Raw genomic sequence first — 17,169 nt, forward strand, 5'->3', positions numbered from 1 at the left:
TTAATCGCACTGTTAAACAATGGAATACCAATTAAAATTTATTAAATATTTTGGTTGTTTTTCTACATTTTCATATATATTGTATTCTGTGTTGTAATTGAAATCAAAGTGTATATGATTTTTTATTACAAATATCTGCACTGTAAAAATGATAAACAAAAAAAATAGTATTTTTCAATTCACCTGATATTAGTACTGTAGTGCAATCTCTTTGCACGTGAAAGTGCAATTTACAAATGAAGATTTTTTTTTGTTACATAACTGCACTCGAAAACAAAACAATGTAAAACTTCAGAGCCTACAAGTCCACTCAGACCTACTTCTTGTTCAGCCAATCGCTAAGACAAACAACTTTGTTTACATTTACAGGAGATAATGCTGTCCTCTTCTTATTTGCAATGCCACCAGAAAGTGAGAACAGGCATTTGCATGGCACTTTTGTAACTGGCATTGCAAGGTATTTATGTGCCAGACATACTAAACATTTGTATGCCTTTTCATGCTTCAGCCACCATTCCAGGGGACATGCTTCCATGCTGATGATGCTCATTAAAAAAAGAATGCATTAATTAAATTTGTGACTGAACTCCTTGGGGGAGAATTGTAAGTCCCCTGCTCTGTTTTACCCGCATTCTGCCATATATTTCATGTTATAGCAGTCTCAGATGATGATCCAGCACGTTGTTCATATAAAGAACACTTTCACTGCAGATTTCATAAAACATAAAGAAGGTACCAATGTGAGATTTCTAAAGATAGCTTCAGCACTCGACCCAAGGTTTAAGAATCTGAAGTGCCTTCCAAAATCTGAGAGGGACGAGGTGTGGAGCATGCTTTCAGATGTCTTAAAAGAGCAACACTCCGATGCAGAAACTACAGAACCCAAACCACAAAAAAACAAAATCAACCTTCTGCTGGTGGCATCTGACTCAGATAATGAAAATGAACATGTGTCGGTCAGTACTGCTTTGGATGGCTATTGAGCAGAACCTGTCATCAGAATGGTTGCATGTACCCTGTAATGAAGGCATGAAGGGACATACGAATCTTTAGCGCATCTGGCACGTAAATATTTTGCGACACCGGCTACAACACTGCCATGAGAACACCTTTTCTCACTTTCAGGTGACATTGTAAACAAGAAGCAGGCAGCATTATCTCCTGCAAATGTAAACAATCTTGTTTGTCTGAGCGATTGGCTGAATAAGAAGTAGGACTGAGTGGACTTGCAGACTTGAAAATTTTATACTGTTTTATTTTTGCATGCAGTTTTTTGTGCATAAGTCTACATCTGTAAGTTCAACTTTCATGAAAATGAGACTGCACTACAGTACGTGTATTAGGTGAATTGAAAAATACCATTTCTTTTGTTTTTTACAGTGCAAATACTTGTAATCAAAAATAAAGTGAGACTGTACACTTTGTATTCTGTGTTGCAATTGAAATCAATATATTTGAAAATGTAGAAAACATCCAAAAATATTTAAATAAATGGTATTCTATTATTGTTAACAGTGCAATTAATTGCACAATTAATCACAATTAATTTTTTTAATCACCTGACAGCCCTAATACAAATATCTATAATGGATGGTAACGGGGTGTGTGATAGCTCTGCAGTGCTACTTTCTATTCAAAAGGAGCAATGAGCTTGAGTGATCTTGTGACGCACCACAAACTTTTCCCAAAGCCTCCACTTCGTTCATACAGACAGCAAATGGTCAATAGCCCTCGCATTGAAGGACAATGTACACACTGAGGGCTGGACACAAAAAAGTTAGGTGTGATGCTTAGCATCATAATGCCTAACATTTAGGTGCCTAGAAAATCACTGCAATTCACAAAGCCTGAATGCTAAGCACCACACCTCTCACATATATAGGTGCCTACATCCATACTGTAGGGGAGTGCCTGTTTTTGCTTGTGAATCTCAGCTGTGAACCCTCTCCTGGAGTTAGATGCCTATGCCATTTTAGCGAGAAAAGGAGGAAATGGTGGTGCCCACCTTACAGCTTTTAGCAAGTTGTTACTTGGGATGTGAGAGACCCAGGTTTAATTCCCCTGTCTATGCCAGAGGGTGAGGAGGACTTTAACAGGGGATCTCCAAACTCTCAATAAAGTGGTCTAACCACTGAACTATGGTATGAGATACTGGATTCAGTCTCCCTGCTCCAACCTGTCTTTAATTTCCACAGTAGAACAGCTTCAACAGGAGAGTTTGAGCAAATGAACCATAGTTCAGTGGTTCGAGTACTCTCCCAAGAGGTGGGACACCTCCTTTCTCTCCCTGGGGCAAAGAGGGGGAATTGAACTTGGGTTTCCCATCCCAGGGGAGTGCTCTAATCAGTGGACTAAAAGTTATAAGGTCGGCACCACCATCTGCTCCTCCAGCTTGATTCTGATTTGGTAGGCAGCTTCTGAGCATACCTGCTGGATCAGGCCCTGGGCGTGACTTAAGTGGCTGAATGCCTACTTACTCCTGGTTCATCAACCACTCTGGAGTTTTGGGAAGAGATAGACATCTGGACACCTAGAGTGAGGCAGCAGTGTGCATGCCCAGAGGCAAAACCAGAGGCAGCTAGGGAACTTTAACCCTGAAATCTAATGTGCTCAGTGAATTTAGGCACCCAGAAGGTTCAGTGGCATTTGGTGCATCGCAGTGGTCCTGAAAGTAGGATTTAGGCATCTAACTTCTTTTGTGCATCCAGCCCTTACAGCCTTGTGGCTCCACTTAACCTATATATATTTACATGACTAGCCATAACAGCTTCAAAATAGCTTATCATATCAACTCACTAAATTTCTCTGACAAGTGTCCATGTGCACAAAAATTGTTAAATTAATGAGAAGGCTGTTCCACAAGTGGACACAGGCAGAAGAACTTTAAGCTAGGAACTATACTCTTGCCTTTCCTTGTCTTGTGTCTAAGTTTAGTGTGGAGGCGTCTTACAGGCAGTACTGCAGTAGTGAGAAACAAGGGGATCAGTTTTAAAATCTCAGCTTTAACTTTGAATGGCACTGGTGTGAATGGGTTTGTCACAACCTGCACACTAGCTTTTTGTATTGATGTCAATTTATTATGCGCTCCTGACTGTAGGTATTGAGAACATGACTGCCAGCTTGTGAGTAATACGGTTCTGGCACAAACACTGAGACTTAAACTGCACAATAAATAAATAAAAGAAAATAAAGAAAATCACATTGCTGACATTTTAAAAAAAAGATCACTAAAAACAAACATTTGGTATTTTCATGCTGGCTTTTTTTTTATTATGATGAAAAAGGGATTATTGTGGGAGTCAGATACTATGATGGGCATCAGTACAAAAACTGCTGACATATTTATTTTCTAAAGTCCCCTCTCTGAGCACACAGATTTAACTAGTTAAGGTCCAGACCTTTAGGTTTAGGCCAAAAATATTTATGTAGGGATCTTGCAGCCTCTCACAGGGCTCTAACATGTCATTTTGGAAGCTCTTTGACTAATTAGCGGTTTTGTGTGCCAATCACCCCTGGCAAAAGACATGTATCTTGGCAATCTACATTAGCCATTAGCTACTATTATTTTGCCATTAGTGTAGAGCCAATAGCGTTCCTGAAACACTGACAAATTTGCTTTAACAGTAGGATTTTGTTCCATCCAGGAGAACACTACTGGACAGCCTATTTTCCCATCAAGCAATACAAAGCTTGTAAAAGTAAACAAACGACTAAGGGGAGGTGAAACATGGGTACATGAGGTCCTTTTAAAAGCTATTTTGATATATATCCCTTGGTGTCTGGCCCTGTAAGATTCAGGCCTTGAGTATCTTTTTCTCTGTCGGTTATTGTGGTATATGCCAAATTTTGCCATTTTTCCTGATGGAGATAGTGAAATTTCTCAGTGGCTCAAATTCACAAAGGAAAAATGGCTTTACTGAGAACAGAACAACACTCATGCCCTAAGACAGGGATCGGCAACCTTTGGCTCGTGGCCCATCAGGGAAATCTGCTGGTGGGCCGAGATGGTTTGTTTATCTGCAGCGTCCACAGGTTCGGCCGATCACAGCTCCCACTGGCCGTGGTTCATCATTCCAGGCCAATGGGGGCTGTGGGAGGCGGCGGCCAGCACATCCCTCGGCCCGTGCCACTTCCTGCAGCCCCCATTGGCCTGGAACGGTAAACTGCGGCCAGTGGGAGCTGCGATGGGCCGAACCTGCAGACGCAGCAGGTAAACAAATCGTCCCGGCTCGCCAGCAGATTTCCCTGACTGGCCGCATGCCAAAGGTTGCCGATCCCTGCCCTAAGATGAACTGTACCCTGATGATAAGTATTAATTCATTATAGAATATTTTTTCTCTCAGTGGGCTAGATTGGCACCTTTCATTCCACCTGAAGTAATGGGAAATGAATAGTGTTGCAGCCCTAGGAGTAAAGCAGGGATTGAATTGTGGCAGAATAACAATTTGGGCTCTACTTCCTCTTTGTTCCATTGGGGCTGTAGCACCCTTTTCCTGGCACAGCTTACTTTCCCCTCCAAACCAGCTCAGCTTAGCTGGCTGGTGCACTACTCACTCTCAATATGGAACGGTGAGTAGCAGTTCAGTAGTAGCTGCTCTTCTCCTGTGCACGAGCCATGATATAGGTAACCTGCACAGGAGAATCAGAATGTGCCTTAGACCCCCTCACTTCCATGCACTAGGTAGCTAACAGGTGAGCCCACTGGAGTTCATGAAGAATAGTTGGAATACCTCTTATTTCTTTTATGTTTAAAGTGAGATTTTTCTAATAGAGCGTTTGGCCAAGGAGAAACGACATTAACCAAAGTGCCAACTTATAAAACAATCTGGGATCCCCATTGTTTTGTGAACTCCAAGAGACAAACAATGATCTGATCATAACACAGTAGGGGTGCTACACAACACTGGGGAATTCCAACTGCTGAGTCCTGATGAAGAGGAAATGTGGTTTATAATATGAAAATTACTCTTTGGGGTATTGTTAATGAACAACAGTGAGATCTCATGCATGCTTTGAATAGGAAAATCTCCCAATTTGATTTTTGTACTGTATTCATCCAAGTCCCTAGATGCATTTCACATTGATAAATGCACACAGAGTTGTTTCTTCAAAGCATAAAACTAGAGGAGAAGATATGTCATTGAAAATGATTGATTCCATTTATGAATGATTTCAACCCTCACAAATGCAAAGAGTGATATTTTGTATGAATTAATTTGGCACATGGGATGATGCTGTAATTAAATATTTCTTCTTAAATGTCTCCTACATTTTAATTAAAACAAGAATACAGAGCTTTATTAGAAAAATTTGGCAGTCTTGCTGTGCTTATTCACTTTTCCTGCTAAAAATAAACATTTGTTTGGACTTTCTCAGTCAAGGTGAATACTAAGAGAGAGAGAGAAAAGGAAGAGATCAAGAATCAGGAATTTGCAAATTACTATTATGAATTGTGGTTAAAGTGAAAATGCAATATCTTCATATCAGAGTTTCCAATGCTCTTGAAAAGTATGAAAAGTTTTAGGAACAATTATGGACCTGGTAATCTCCAGCATTGGTAGTATTTTTAATTTGCACAATTTTGATTTATAAGTATGCAAAGGAAGTAAATGAAGGCTGCATGATAGAAAATAAGAAAGCTTAATAATTAAATCTGTATCCTAATGGAGAATTATGCTACATTTCTATCCAAAGGGAATTTTGTAGCCACCCTGTAAGCCTTCGAGGGTATGCAAAAAAGAACATAAATCTCTATTTCTGGAAACAGTTAGGTACACAAGACAAGGTACTTACGTGCATAAGTGTTTGCAGGATATAGGCCTTAGAGAGGGCTTTAATGGCAATGGCAAAACAACCTTCACTGTACCAGCAGCACGTGGTGCAGCTGTTTATTTAACAGTATGCGATTTCAGGAAATGGAATGAATTCTTTTTAAATTAATGTACTGTTGATATTTCAAAAGAATGAAGGTGATTCAAACATCCACAAAGTTATTATTTTAAAACATTTTTTTTAACAGACAGACAGAAGATGTGTATGGATAAAATAAACTTGTGGTCTGCATAACCCATCCTTTCTGCTCTTTAGCATGTGAATCTTCTGGCATCAGATATAGTGGAATATTTTTATGGTACTAGCATTATGTGAATGAATACTAAGAACACCAAAGAGCATATAAAACATTGTTACATGAACACACAAGCTGGCTGAGGAAAAGGGAAGACTTCACTCTGGTCCAAATAACACTCCACATTAGGGAGAGCTTTAGTGCTTATCATTCTTTAACCATGTCTAATTGAATACCAAAATTAAAAAAAGCTGTACTATATAGAATGGTCATTGAGCACTCATGATTGGCTAAAACCCAGAGCAATGATTAAAGGAAGAACAGTTACTTAAACATAAAATGGAGGACAGTTATTTTACAAAACAAGGAAGGCTGAAGAATACTTGCCAGAGGAATCCACTCGAAAACCAGTCCTGGGCGGCACTTGCTCTGAATAGGAAAATGGGGAATTAAAGATGAAATATGTTTCTCCAGACATTTAAAGACGTAGTGCCACTTTCTCTGTCATGATCTGAATTGTTAAAGTGCAGTGCTACCTTTTGTTAGATATGTTTCCTCCTACTTTTTAGTAGACTGATGTAGTTTAGCTAGATATAAATATTTATGTACCATCCAGTTCATTTCTTTGTAAAGTGTAACTGACAGTAAACTGGTAGCATCCCTTCAATGGAAGTGGCACTTGCCTTACACAGATGTTAATAGAAAAGGAGGACTTGTGGCACCTTAGAGACTAACAAATTTATTTGAGCATAAGCTACAGCTCATTTCATCGGACGCATACTCCCTTTCTTTTTGCGGATACAGACTAACATGGCTGCTACTCTGAAACTGATGTTAATGTAATTGACGTAAATGTTAGTGGAAATGGCTATGTTTATTCATCAGCAAGCAACAGTAAAAGAGAAAGTTAAATGGCTGAAGTTAAAGGACTTAACCCTGCATTCACTGAAGTCAATTGCAAATCCCCTATTATCATCAATGGGAGCAGGTGTTTGCAAAAGAGATTTGTATAACAACCAACAACAGGTGAACCTGGAGCAAACAGAAAGCTGAATTCACATTCACAGCTCTTTTGCTTGTCACAAACTATTTTAACTGTGAACTCATTCCTTACAATCTCAGCTGAGCCCTGCAAGTGAATTGCAACCAGTTTTCATTCACTGGCCAACAATGGCTGGGTAAATCAGGTTCTTTTATATTCAATCTACCTTTTCTATAAAAGCATGGTTTGTATTTGATGATATAAGTGAAGTACCTTCTATCATATCAGTATCTGTAGGAAAACCATTAAATGGAGAAGCATATGTTACTTTCCTGAGTTAAAAGCATCTCAGCATGGAAATATCCGAGACCTCACACAAAGGATGAACTGGCTTTCTTGGAGCAGCTCCAGTCTATTGAGTATAATTAAAAATCTCTCACGGGAAAATACAGTATGATAATGTTCACTTGAAAGTTGCTGATCAATATTACCGATACTCATTTAGAAAGCATTTCCACATGACTGGCGGCATAGTATTAACTAGCACCCACTGAATGTGTTGAGAGATCAAGGCACAGCTGAGTGACACATGAAAGAAATATGTATGTTGATGAAAGACAGATTACTCTGGCGTGCTGTTTAGTTCATGTAATGATTATTACTGAAACAAAAAGAGTAAGAATTTTTAAGGAAACACATGCCTACAGTTTAAAAAGCTAGCTATTTAATATTCGTACTTTACATCTGAATTTTATACTGTATTTTTTTTAGGTTGGGATTTTCAAGACTACCTAAGTGACCTATGAGCATCACTCCCGTTGACTTTCAATGGGATTCATGCTCCTAAGTCACTTAGCGCTGGAGTGACCAGACAGCAAATGTGAAAAATCGGGATTGGGGTGGGGGGTAATGGGAGCCTATATAAGAAAAAGACCCAGAAATCGGGACTGTCACTATAAAATTGGGACATCTGGTCACCCTACTTATCGCTAGATTCACAAGAGGAACATTGGTGCCTAACTGCCACCGAAGGTCTTTAAGTCTAACATTTAGATGACACTGGCACTCACAAACCCCCCACACAGCTGTCACCTAATCCTGTAGGTGCCTAAAGTTTCTAGGTGCCTAAGTTTCTGCCAATGGACATCTGCCAATGGACATTCTGCCAATGGGCAGACACGTAAGCCTAGACATTCATTGCCTAGCTCACACCTGAGCCTTGGTGGGATCCACAAATTAGATGTTTGCTCACCTGTTTCACCTTTCGAGCCTGACATAGTAGGCCTGGTCTGAGGCTGTCTTTGAGCATGCCTATAGGATCGGGTCCCACACAAAAGAGAGACTGAGGTGGTGCTGCCACTTCCACTCACGTACTCCAGTGGTTAGAGCACTTACCCAGGTTTTAGGAGCTGCAGGCTCTAGTTCCTACTCTGTTCGCTTCAGAGAAGGGACTTGAACCTTTCTTCCCCTTCCCAAGTGAATGCCCTAGCTCCTTTTTTGTTTGCAGTGTTGTGGTAGCCATGTTGGCCCCAGGATATTAGAGATATAAGGTGGGTGAGATAAAATCTTTTATTGAACCTGTTGGTGAAGGAGACAAGCTTTCAAGCTACACAGACCTGAAGAAGCTCAAAAGCTTGTCTCTTTTATCAACCGAAGTTGCTCCATTAAATGATATTACCTTTATATAAGTCCTTTTTGTGAACATAGTCCTAAGGTCCCTTTGAAAATCCCACCATCAATGCACAATGAAACCTGTCTTAACATACAAGCAGTTGATGAAAAATCTCAGCTACGAAAGCAGAGTTATCAACCACTGAAATGACTGTCAAAACTTGTTCTTAGTGGAGGTGGTCTTCTAATGAATTCAGAGCTCAGGACTGGGAGCAGGTGTATTTGAAACTAATGCTACTCCACTGCGCCCTCAGAGAAATGCTCTCTTCTATTTATTGCTTTTCTAGATTTTAATGGTATTTTTAAAAGAAACAGCTATTTTAATGCATGGAAAGCAATTTCGTCTTGATAGCCCCAATAATATTTTATGCTTGGAGGTACCTAAGTTTTTTCTGTTGATCATACGTCTAGAATTACTCTCTCAAATGGTTCTAAGATTGGATCATTTTGCATTGCTCATTTGTGCTTGTCAATTATCTTACTACCATTCTATACTGGCCTCAAGCAGCATTCTGAATAAAGCACTTACTTGTAACAAATTAGGCAGGAATTCACTTAGATAGGTTAACAGGGCCATGAATCTTAGTAAGGTCTCCTTGTTTTGAAGTCTTTCCATTTGTACAAGAGCCACCTCCTACTTTGGGTCCAGTTGAACATGCTTCTGCTGTAGTTTGTGTCCTTCAGAGCTAGTCTCTTTCAGTCTCATCTGGCATTTGTTCCCGATCAATGAAGGTTCTTTTCTCTGGCTCTCTGTGGAACACTTCACAATCTCACATTGCACTATTCATTTTTGCCCCAAATCAGCAGTGCATTATTTTCAACTCATTCAGATCCTCACAGATTTGGAATACAGTGCTTTGCTGCTTCTCAGGTGCTGAAGCAATCCTAAAGGGAAGTTGCTTAAATATATGGCTACCAAAAAGAGAAGTGTAAGATGCAGACCTTTGCACCTCTCTGACCACATGAAAGAGTAATGTCCCTTTAGGAGGACTCTCCTCCCTGCACTAATCAATTCCTTACACACAATAGAGGATTTGTAATCATGTTACTGCCTCTTTGAAAAGGAAAGTGCTACCATTAGGACAGGTGGTCAGCTTGGAGCGTGGGCTCACACAGTCTGCAAAGTGTCAGCAACCAGCAGAGAGTATCTAATGAGGGAAGATCTTTAAGGACAGCAACCTGAAGAATTAATTTAAAAGGAACTCCCCTTTCATCAGCAGCCCCCACCCCGCGTTATTGGTTGCAGAGATATAAATTGCTCTTTTCAAACTCACATAGCTCTGTGCTTAAACAGCCTAAGAAAACCTGAAGAACAGCAGATTCTAAGTGAAGGGGAAGATATGGTCTGAAGATCTTGCCCTTTTCTCCCCTCTGTTTTCCCTCTCCCCTTCTCCAAATAATAAAATCTGTCAAAAATCACAGAAGAAAAAATTGTAATTTAGAAATATGCTAACTGATATAGTAATCTGACTGATGAGGCTGTCTGCTCCTGACATGTGTCCCTGCACTACAAGATTACTAGATGGGTTTGGAATTGTCCTCACCCAATCAGATTGTATGTTGATCATGTGCACATCAGCACTATAAAATTCCTTATGTGTTTTACTGAAAACAGTTGCTGGAAATGTTAAATTTCACCAAAATATTCAGAGACCCTGGGCCATTCTGAACACTAACAAGCTGTGAAACGTCCTTTTATAAAAAGCAAGACATTTGTAGATATAGGAGAATAACCTATTCATATGGCAGCTTTTAACCTTCCCTCTACTTACCATTACATTCTGTTTGGTCTCCTTCCACCCTATCTTGGACTTCTTACACTACGACTTATACCTCTGTCTACCAGGAAGTAAGGAAGCAGAGGAATTATTGGTAAAGGCCAGTATAAAGAGACCAAACTGCCCACTTCCACCACAGTCAAAAGACTTCCAGAGTACAGACATAGTTAACAACAAATGTGGGATCTTTTTCACTGCATTCTACAGTGTAAGAAAAGAAAACCTGCAAACAAACGAGAGGGAAGTTGGATGGGGCATGAGGAAGACCATAAACACTTTACTGATAAGGTCATTTTCCCTTATCATGTGTCTTTCCTTTCCCCATCCTACAGTGTATTCACGGCATTAAGCTAATGTAGCAATACGAAGGAAGACACATAATCTTAATAATAAGCCATGAGACCTCAGGAGGAGGGCTTCTTTATTTTTTGAGCTTTAAACGCTTTTCTTTTTTGTGGCTCCCAATGCATATACCTCAGTAAATATATAATAGTAGAAAAAATGACAAGAAGAATGCTCAAGCTGAGACAATGATTATTACAGCAATTACTTAAAAGACATCCTGGTGTCTTCATCTTCCAAATAATAAGAGAGTTCAAGATAAATGAATGAAAAAGTTGGATGAAAAGTTAGCCATTCTCTTGGGTCTGTTTGGTCTTTTTTTCTCTTTCGGCAGATTCCGAAATGGTACCCAAATGGTTTAATAACAGGTTAAATGAGACCACCTTACAGTTTGTCACTTTTGCCATAGCCAAAAAATCCCACACTTTTGTGATCCATTTGTTCACAGATGGAGAATCTGATGTTGCCAATCTGCTGTAAGGTCTTATTTTTAACCACCGTAATGTGAAGTGAGATTTCCACAAATGTCTGAAAATTCAGAGGCGGGGAATAGAGCAGCCATAATATATATATATTCCTTATGACAAACTCCAGTTCACATGAACATGTCTAGAGTACATAACCAATACTCACTCTCTTTTAATGGCAAGGCTTTGGTATGTTTGAACACTATTAATGCACATTATTTCAAATGTACAATATTAATATAGATCTTTAAAATGACCTGTTGCACTCTCTTGTCTCCTGGGGAAACTCACATTAATTGGTCTCCTTGATGGTTGCTAATAGAGATTCTAATTCTTTTTTATTTATTTATTTTTAAGCATTGATATTTCCAAGAATGCTTTGAGATCTGCTTTCTTTTGAGCAAGTGTACATAGGAGGGCACCCCGCAAACAGCCTGAGAATTCCTCACTGCAGAGCAATTGGCTTTTTTAGCTCCACTTGCAACCAGACATCTAGCTGAATGTCTTAACAGAAAGTGGAGGAGAGAGATCCATTCTTAGCCAAATGCTCCACCTGCTTTAAAGTTCTACCTTATACATGCATAAACAGTAAGAGCTAAGCAATTTGGTACTGCCTAAATGCCCAAGAGGGGATTTTATGATTGGAGGTATCTAAAACAGGAAAAAAACAAGAATGGCTGAAAACAGCAGGTTCACATGGAAGTTCAAGTATACTTGGAGATAAAACATCTAATTTAAACAGCTGTATCTAGAGGAGGGGGAACATAACTGAAGGCTGTATCCTTCCAGGCAAAGTGCACATAGCCTGAAGGGACACCAGCTGAAGATTGAATCTTTTAGCGGCTCAAGGGAAAACACAATAAGCCTTGTTGAACTTAAATCCAAAATCATTTTGAAAAAAGGGTTAGTCTGCTCCTGTCTCTGCAAAGACTGGAGAGATTGTATATAGTCCACTATGCAAAAACATTTGAGAGCAACACAGAAATCTCATGAAGCTATTCATCGGGTCATGACAGCAGAGAGAAAAGAACTTATGTCTATGGTAAGTCTACCAGGCAAGTGAAAACAGGTTTGGGAACATGCAAGTAAGGGTCTCTCGGGGCTACGGGGCACAGGAAAAACGCCCATTGACAAGACCACCTTGAAAAAGTCAGTTCCTGCACCCAAAGGCAAGACAGAGAACACTAGAGACAGTATGCTTTCTTCAGGCCTGCTTATTATTGAGAAGATTGCAGGGCTTGATAATTTCCCTGATGTATGTTGTAACTCTGCTCATAGGGGTCTCTGAAGCAGAAGCATTGACTAAGTAGTCCATGTGAAGAAATTGCTTTCTGCAGCGAAAAAGAAAACGGGGAAGCTGTGAGTGAGAGGATCAAGAAGAATTAGAGATTTAGTAATATGGTGATTGGTGCTGTATAAATATGATTATAGAGACATACGTCCTGATGGATTCTTATGACAACTTCCAAAGTTTAGAGATGTGAAGGCAAGGAGGCTTTGATCATGGTGGGGCAGCAGAGGAGGAAGAGAGAAGGCACTGCTGTTGGTTTGAGATAGGCCATGCAGAAGTGAAGGAAGAGGAATGACTGTGCCCCCAAATACCTTTGGGCCAGAGAGCGATGGGCTAACAATAGTGATAGCTCCAAAGAGAAGGTAGTTGTACCAATATTAGTAAAGTAAGAACACAGATAAAATCTCCCTCTGTTATGAACAGACTGAGACAGGGAGTCAATAGAAAGAGTATGTTAGTGCCAGAATCCCACACCCAAGATGAATGGAAACCTTCACAATGTTTGGAAGGGAAGAACAGTTGGAAGTTCTACTGTAATGAAGTTCTTGCTCCTCTGAAAAGATCCATAACAGGTGCCCTCTGCCGCATACAGTGGTAGGAGCTCAGGGGCTATTTTGTCCAGTGGGGAAGTATGGAGTGATGGGACAAAGCCATCATTACCCTGGAGGCTAGTTTATGGGCCAATTGGTACCTTCAGAGAAACTAAGAAAAACACCATAGTTTAATTGAACTCTTCTCTCATGTATTGACCAAGGGCAGGGCTCCGGAACGAAGGTTGAAGATGCCAGGATCAATCTGACAAGGAGCAATTCTAATAGAAATTAACCTAACTACAAGGGACTTATGGAATTTTGTGAGGAGTAGCAGGATTCTGTCTCCCATCTCTGTGGTTTCTCTCACAACCTGCTAGGTGGAGGAAGTGCAGGGTGCTGGAATGGAGCTAGTCAGGCTCAAATGCTCATTTCTGATGCTTCTAATGGGCCCTTTGTGTGGAATTAGCACTGCGGGGAAGCAGGTTTCAATGTGAGAACACGAACATGGGGAAGGGCTGACTATGGGCGGCCTGGTATCAGAGTCCTGAGACAAAGACAATGAAGGAAGCAATTGCCTGGATGCTCTCTGCCCATTTATGGACTTAAAGCAGAGCTAATTTTTATTTGTCTTAAATTTTTTTTCTTGTGGACAGGAGCTAAAAAAGGAAAGTGAGAGAGAGAAGCAAATAAAAGTTAAAGGAGAAAGAGAGAGGGATGATCTTCAACTTCTAGGACAAAGAAAGTCAATCAGACTGAAGTGGAAGCAGACAATCTGGTCCCTCTACACTGGCCCATGCCTCCTTGCTTCCTGGTGGATGGAGACATAACAGTGTAAGGGTATTGCACTGGCTAAGTTTGTCATGTCCAACTCTGCTGCTTGGTCCAAATACTGCAGAGGAACCTATTACTGCGACCAGTTAAATGTAACTCCTTTAGCACAGGTGGGCGAGACCTATGCCTTCTTGTTGAAGGGTCAGGATTTTACACTGCTGATCATCAGTGCTGAAGGTTGATACATATGTTATCCACTGTAGGTTTGGGGAAGAGGAGATATTTGGCAATTGCTCAAAAGGGGCATTCTAGCAGCTGTGGCATGCCAGAGTGCAGGGGTTGTGAAGGGTCTGGCTATATACTTGCACTAGGGGATTTTCCTACATTAGGGGAATTCTAAGCCAAATTTAAATTTGCTATTTGTTGCCAGAGTGGTGAGAAACAGAATTGGTGGGGCTGAATATCTCTGTATATTTTATGCTTTTCATTTAAAAGCAGATTATCTGTAGACTATTAGGTTCATTTTGGTTGTTTTGAATTGAAGTTTGCAAGATATATGTCAGAGAGACAAGCTGTTGGTGAAAGAGACATGCTTTAGAGTTTGCACAGAACTCTTCTTCAGGTCAGATATGTTAATTAGACATTAACCCCCAAATAAAAATATAAGGGGTGGAATCTTGACCCTACTGAGGTCAATAGCAAAACTCCCATTGATTTCATTGGGGCCAGGAACACAATAACATACTTCCCATTGACACCACTGGGAATTACTTCTATCCTGTGGGGAAAGAACTAGCACCACCTTGGATCAAGATCTGGGTATACTAGGATCCTTCCCTCTCCCTCATAGTCTCATCACCTCAACTTCATTCCACACCATCCCCTCCTTCCCCTCTTCTCCCCTGCTCTGTCCTCCTCATCCTCCCTTCTCTTCCCTTTTCTTTCCATTCATCTGATACCCTCCTGATTACCCCCCCCACACACAATTGTGGCGCTAACATGATGTTTGCTGCCATCACATTGTTCACTCTGCTGGTGTTTCTACCCCTTCACCCAGCCTGTGTCTGTCTTGTCTATTTAGGGTGCAAGCTGTTTGTGGGCAGGGACTATCTACTGTCCTGTGTTTGTATAGTGCCTTGCACAATGGAGCCCTGGTGCATGACCGAGACTCCTAGACACTACAATGATAATAAAATAGCAATAATAATAATAATATTTAATATGTATATTGCCATAGCACCTGATTCACATTGTGCTGAGAACTGAATAAATGCATAGTAAGAAATTAATACTAACAAATATATTTTACATCGAGAGCTCCACCCCTGCTCCGTCTTAAAGTCAAGGGAAGGTTTTCCAATGGGTGTAATGGGACTAAGATCACACCCCAGTGCCCTTTCCAAACTTATTCAGAAAGATCTGTTTGCCTAATGTTTCATGCATGCAATTCCCATTAGACTTATATCCACATCAAAAGGAGAAAATAACCTATGACCTATTGCTTCAGTGATTAAATTTAAATTATATTCATTATATTGTTAAATTACCATTTATAAATGCATTCTATTTCCTGGTCTGCTATTGTAGGAGAAAATGTATTTGTGCAACTTTTTGTACAGTGTGAATTGTTTGAGAGAAAGGGATTGCTGCATCTTTAACTGCCATTAGTGGTAAAACTGACACTTCATATTAACATAAATCCTTTGGGAACTACTTTACAATTTGGCAATCAAAATTACTTTTCATCCAGATACTGGAGTGTTGATATTCTCATAATCCTATTTGAAAATGCTTTTGGTTATATTGTCAGCTCACATAACCAACAAAAATGTTTTGTAATGATGAGTAACTCTTTCTGAAAAAATGCACAGTACAGGAATGATTTAATATGTGTCTCTTAAATTGGCCTCTCCATTTAATATTTCTCTCTGATTCCAAAGGGGTTAATTCTATTTTGTATCCGCAAAATATCAGAATTTTTCTATATCATAGATTGGTGTGGCAAAGGATGTGGAACAAAATTGTATGGTACAGGGGAGATATTTCACTGTAACTTAGTCACTTTAACTATATTTTAGAGAATAGTTTGATAACAGTAAGTAATACTTTACACTTATACAGAATCTTCATGATTTATCTCAAAGCACTTTACAAAGATTGTAAAGCATTCTCACTATTACAGAAGGAGAGACTGATGAACAAAGAGGCTAAATGACTTGCCAAACAGCACTTAATAGTAGATCTGAAACTAGGACCCAGATCTCCTGACTTGTAGCCTCATGTTCAGTCCACTAGACCATAGTTGCCTCATGAAGGAAGGACGTCTAAGAATGATTTCAAAATAAAAAATAACTTATTTGAAAACTTTTCTTTGAAGTATTATAATGTATGTGACATCCTCAACAGAGATGATGAAACCATGAAAAAAAAATTTAAAAATTTTGGTTGAAAAAGTGACGGGAGGGGGGAAATGTGTGGAAATTTTCTTTCAATTTTTCATCAAATGTTTAAACTTGTGTAGATTTCTAACTAGCTCTACTTGATAATGGCTCAATTGTGATGTCCTCAGGCAGACAATTCATTGACTTCTGATTGCTATAGATCGTAGGACTGGCCCTAAGGTGAAAATGTGCTGAATCTACAAACTTATTAAAAACTGAATTTTATCTGCGCTATAAAAGCATCATATTTAGGGAGTATAGTGAGGCAGAGTGGCCTCCCTCCAGACTGGAGAGCGATGGACCACTACGCTCCCCTTGGTGGGCTGAGCCAAACCGCCCTGCCCCCCTCGCCGGAAGTACCAGGGCAAGGCAGGAAGTATAAAGGGAGGGCTCTGCAGCTCAGTTGGGCAGGAGCCAGTGGAGGAGACGGACACCTCTGTCTTGTGGCAGCACCCAGGAGCAGAACCTGCCCTCTGCTGCGCCCTGCCCCCAGAGGAAACAGACCCAGACGAGGAGTTGCCAGGACTACAGTCGGCTGTATACCCCAAGGAGCCCGAGGACCTGTGGAGGCCAGAGGTATCAAATCCTGGGGAGGTAGGAAGTAGCCTGGGGCAGCCGATGACTAGCCTGCTACAGGGCTGACTACTTCTAGATGGCCGCGTTGTGGCTGTATCCCTGTCGACCCAGTGGCAGACCACTCTGCCACTGTTAGGGCCCTGGGCTGGGTGGAATAGGGCGGGCCCGCATCCCACTGCCACCCCAACCCCAGGGTGGCCAACTCCCCATCTTAGGCCAGGAGGTCTGTGCTCCGTGAATACCCCTGCCA

At 40.5% G+C, this 17,169-nt stretch overlaps 1 protein-coding gene across 30 annotated transcripts in view; it reads right to left on the reverse strand.

Annotated features, from left to right (window-relative positions):
• The window catches only part of MAGI2 (membrane associated guanylate kinase, WW and PDZ domain containing 2), a 1,127,025-nt gene that overhangs the window by 98,162 nt on the left and 1,011,694 nt on the right, over positions 1–17,169 (reverse strand). For 25 of the 30 annotated variants that reach the window (XM_037889230.2, XM_043552267.1, XM_043552288.1 and 22 more), the window contains one exon: positions 6,455–6,496. The exons of the other annotated variants lie outside the window; for them this stretch is intronic. In XM_037889230.2, the coding sequence (XP_037745158.1) occupies positions 6,455–6,496 (42 nt within the window). The remainder of the gene's footprint in view (positions 1–6,454; positions 6,497–17,169) is intronic. 30 annotated transcript variants of the gene reach the window in all.

The sequence above is a fragment of the Chelonia mydas genome, chromosome 1 (assembly GCF_015237465.2).
Source record: "Chelonia mydas isolate rCheMyd1 chromosome 1, rCheMyd1.pri.v2, whole genome shotgun sequence".
Classification (NCBI taxonomy): domain Eukaryota; kingdom Metazoa; phylum Chordata; order Testudines; family Cheloniidae; genus Chelonia; species Chelonia mydas.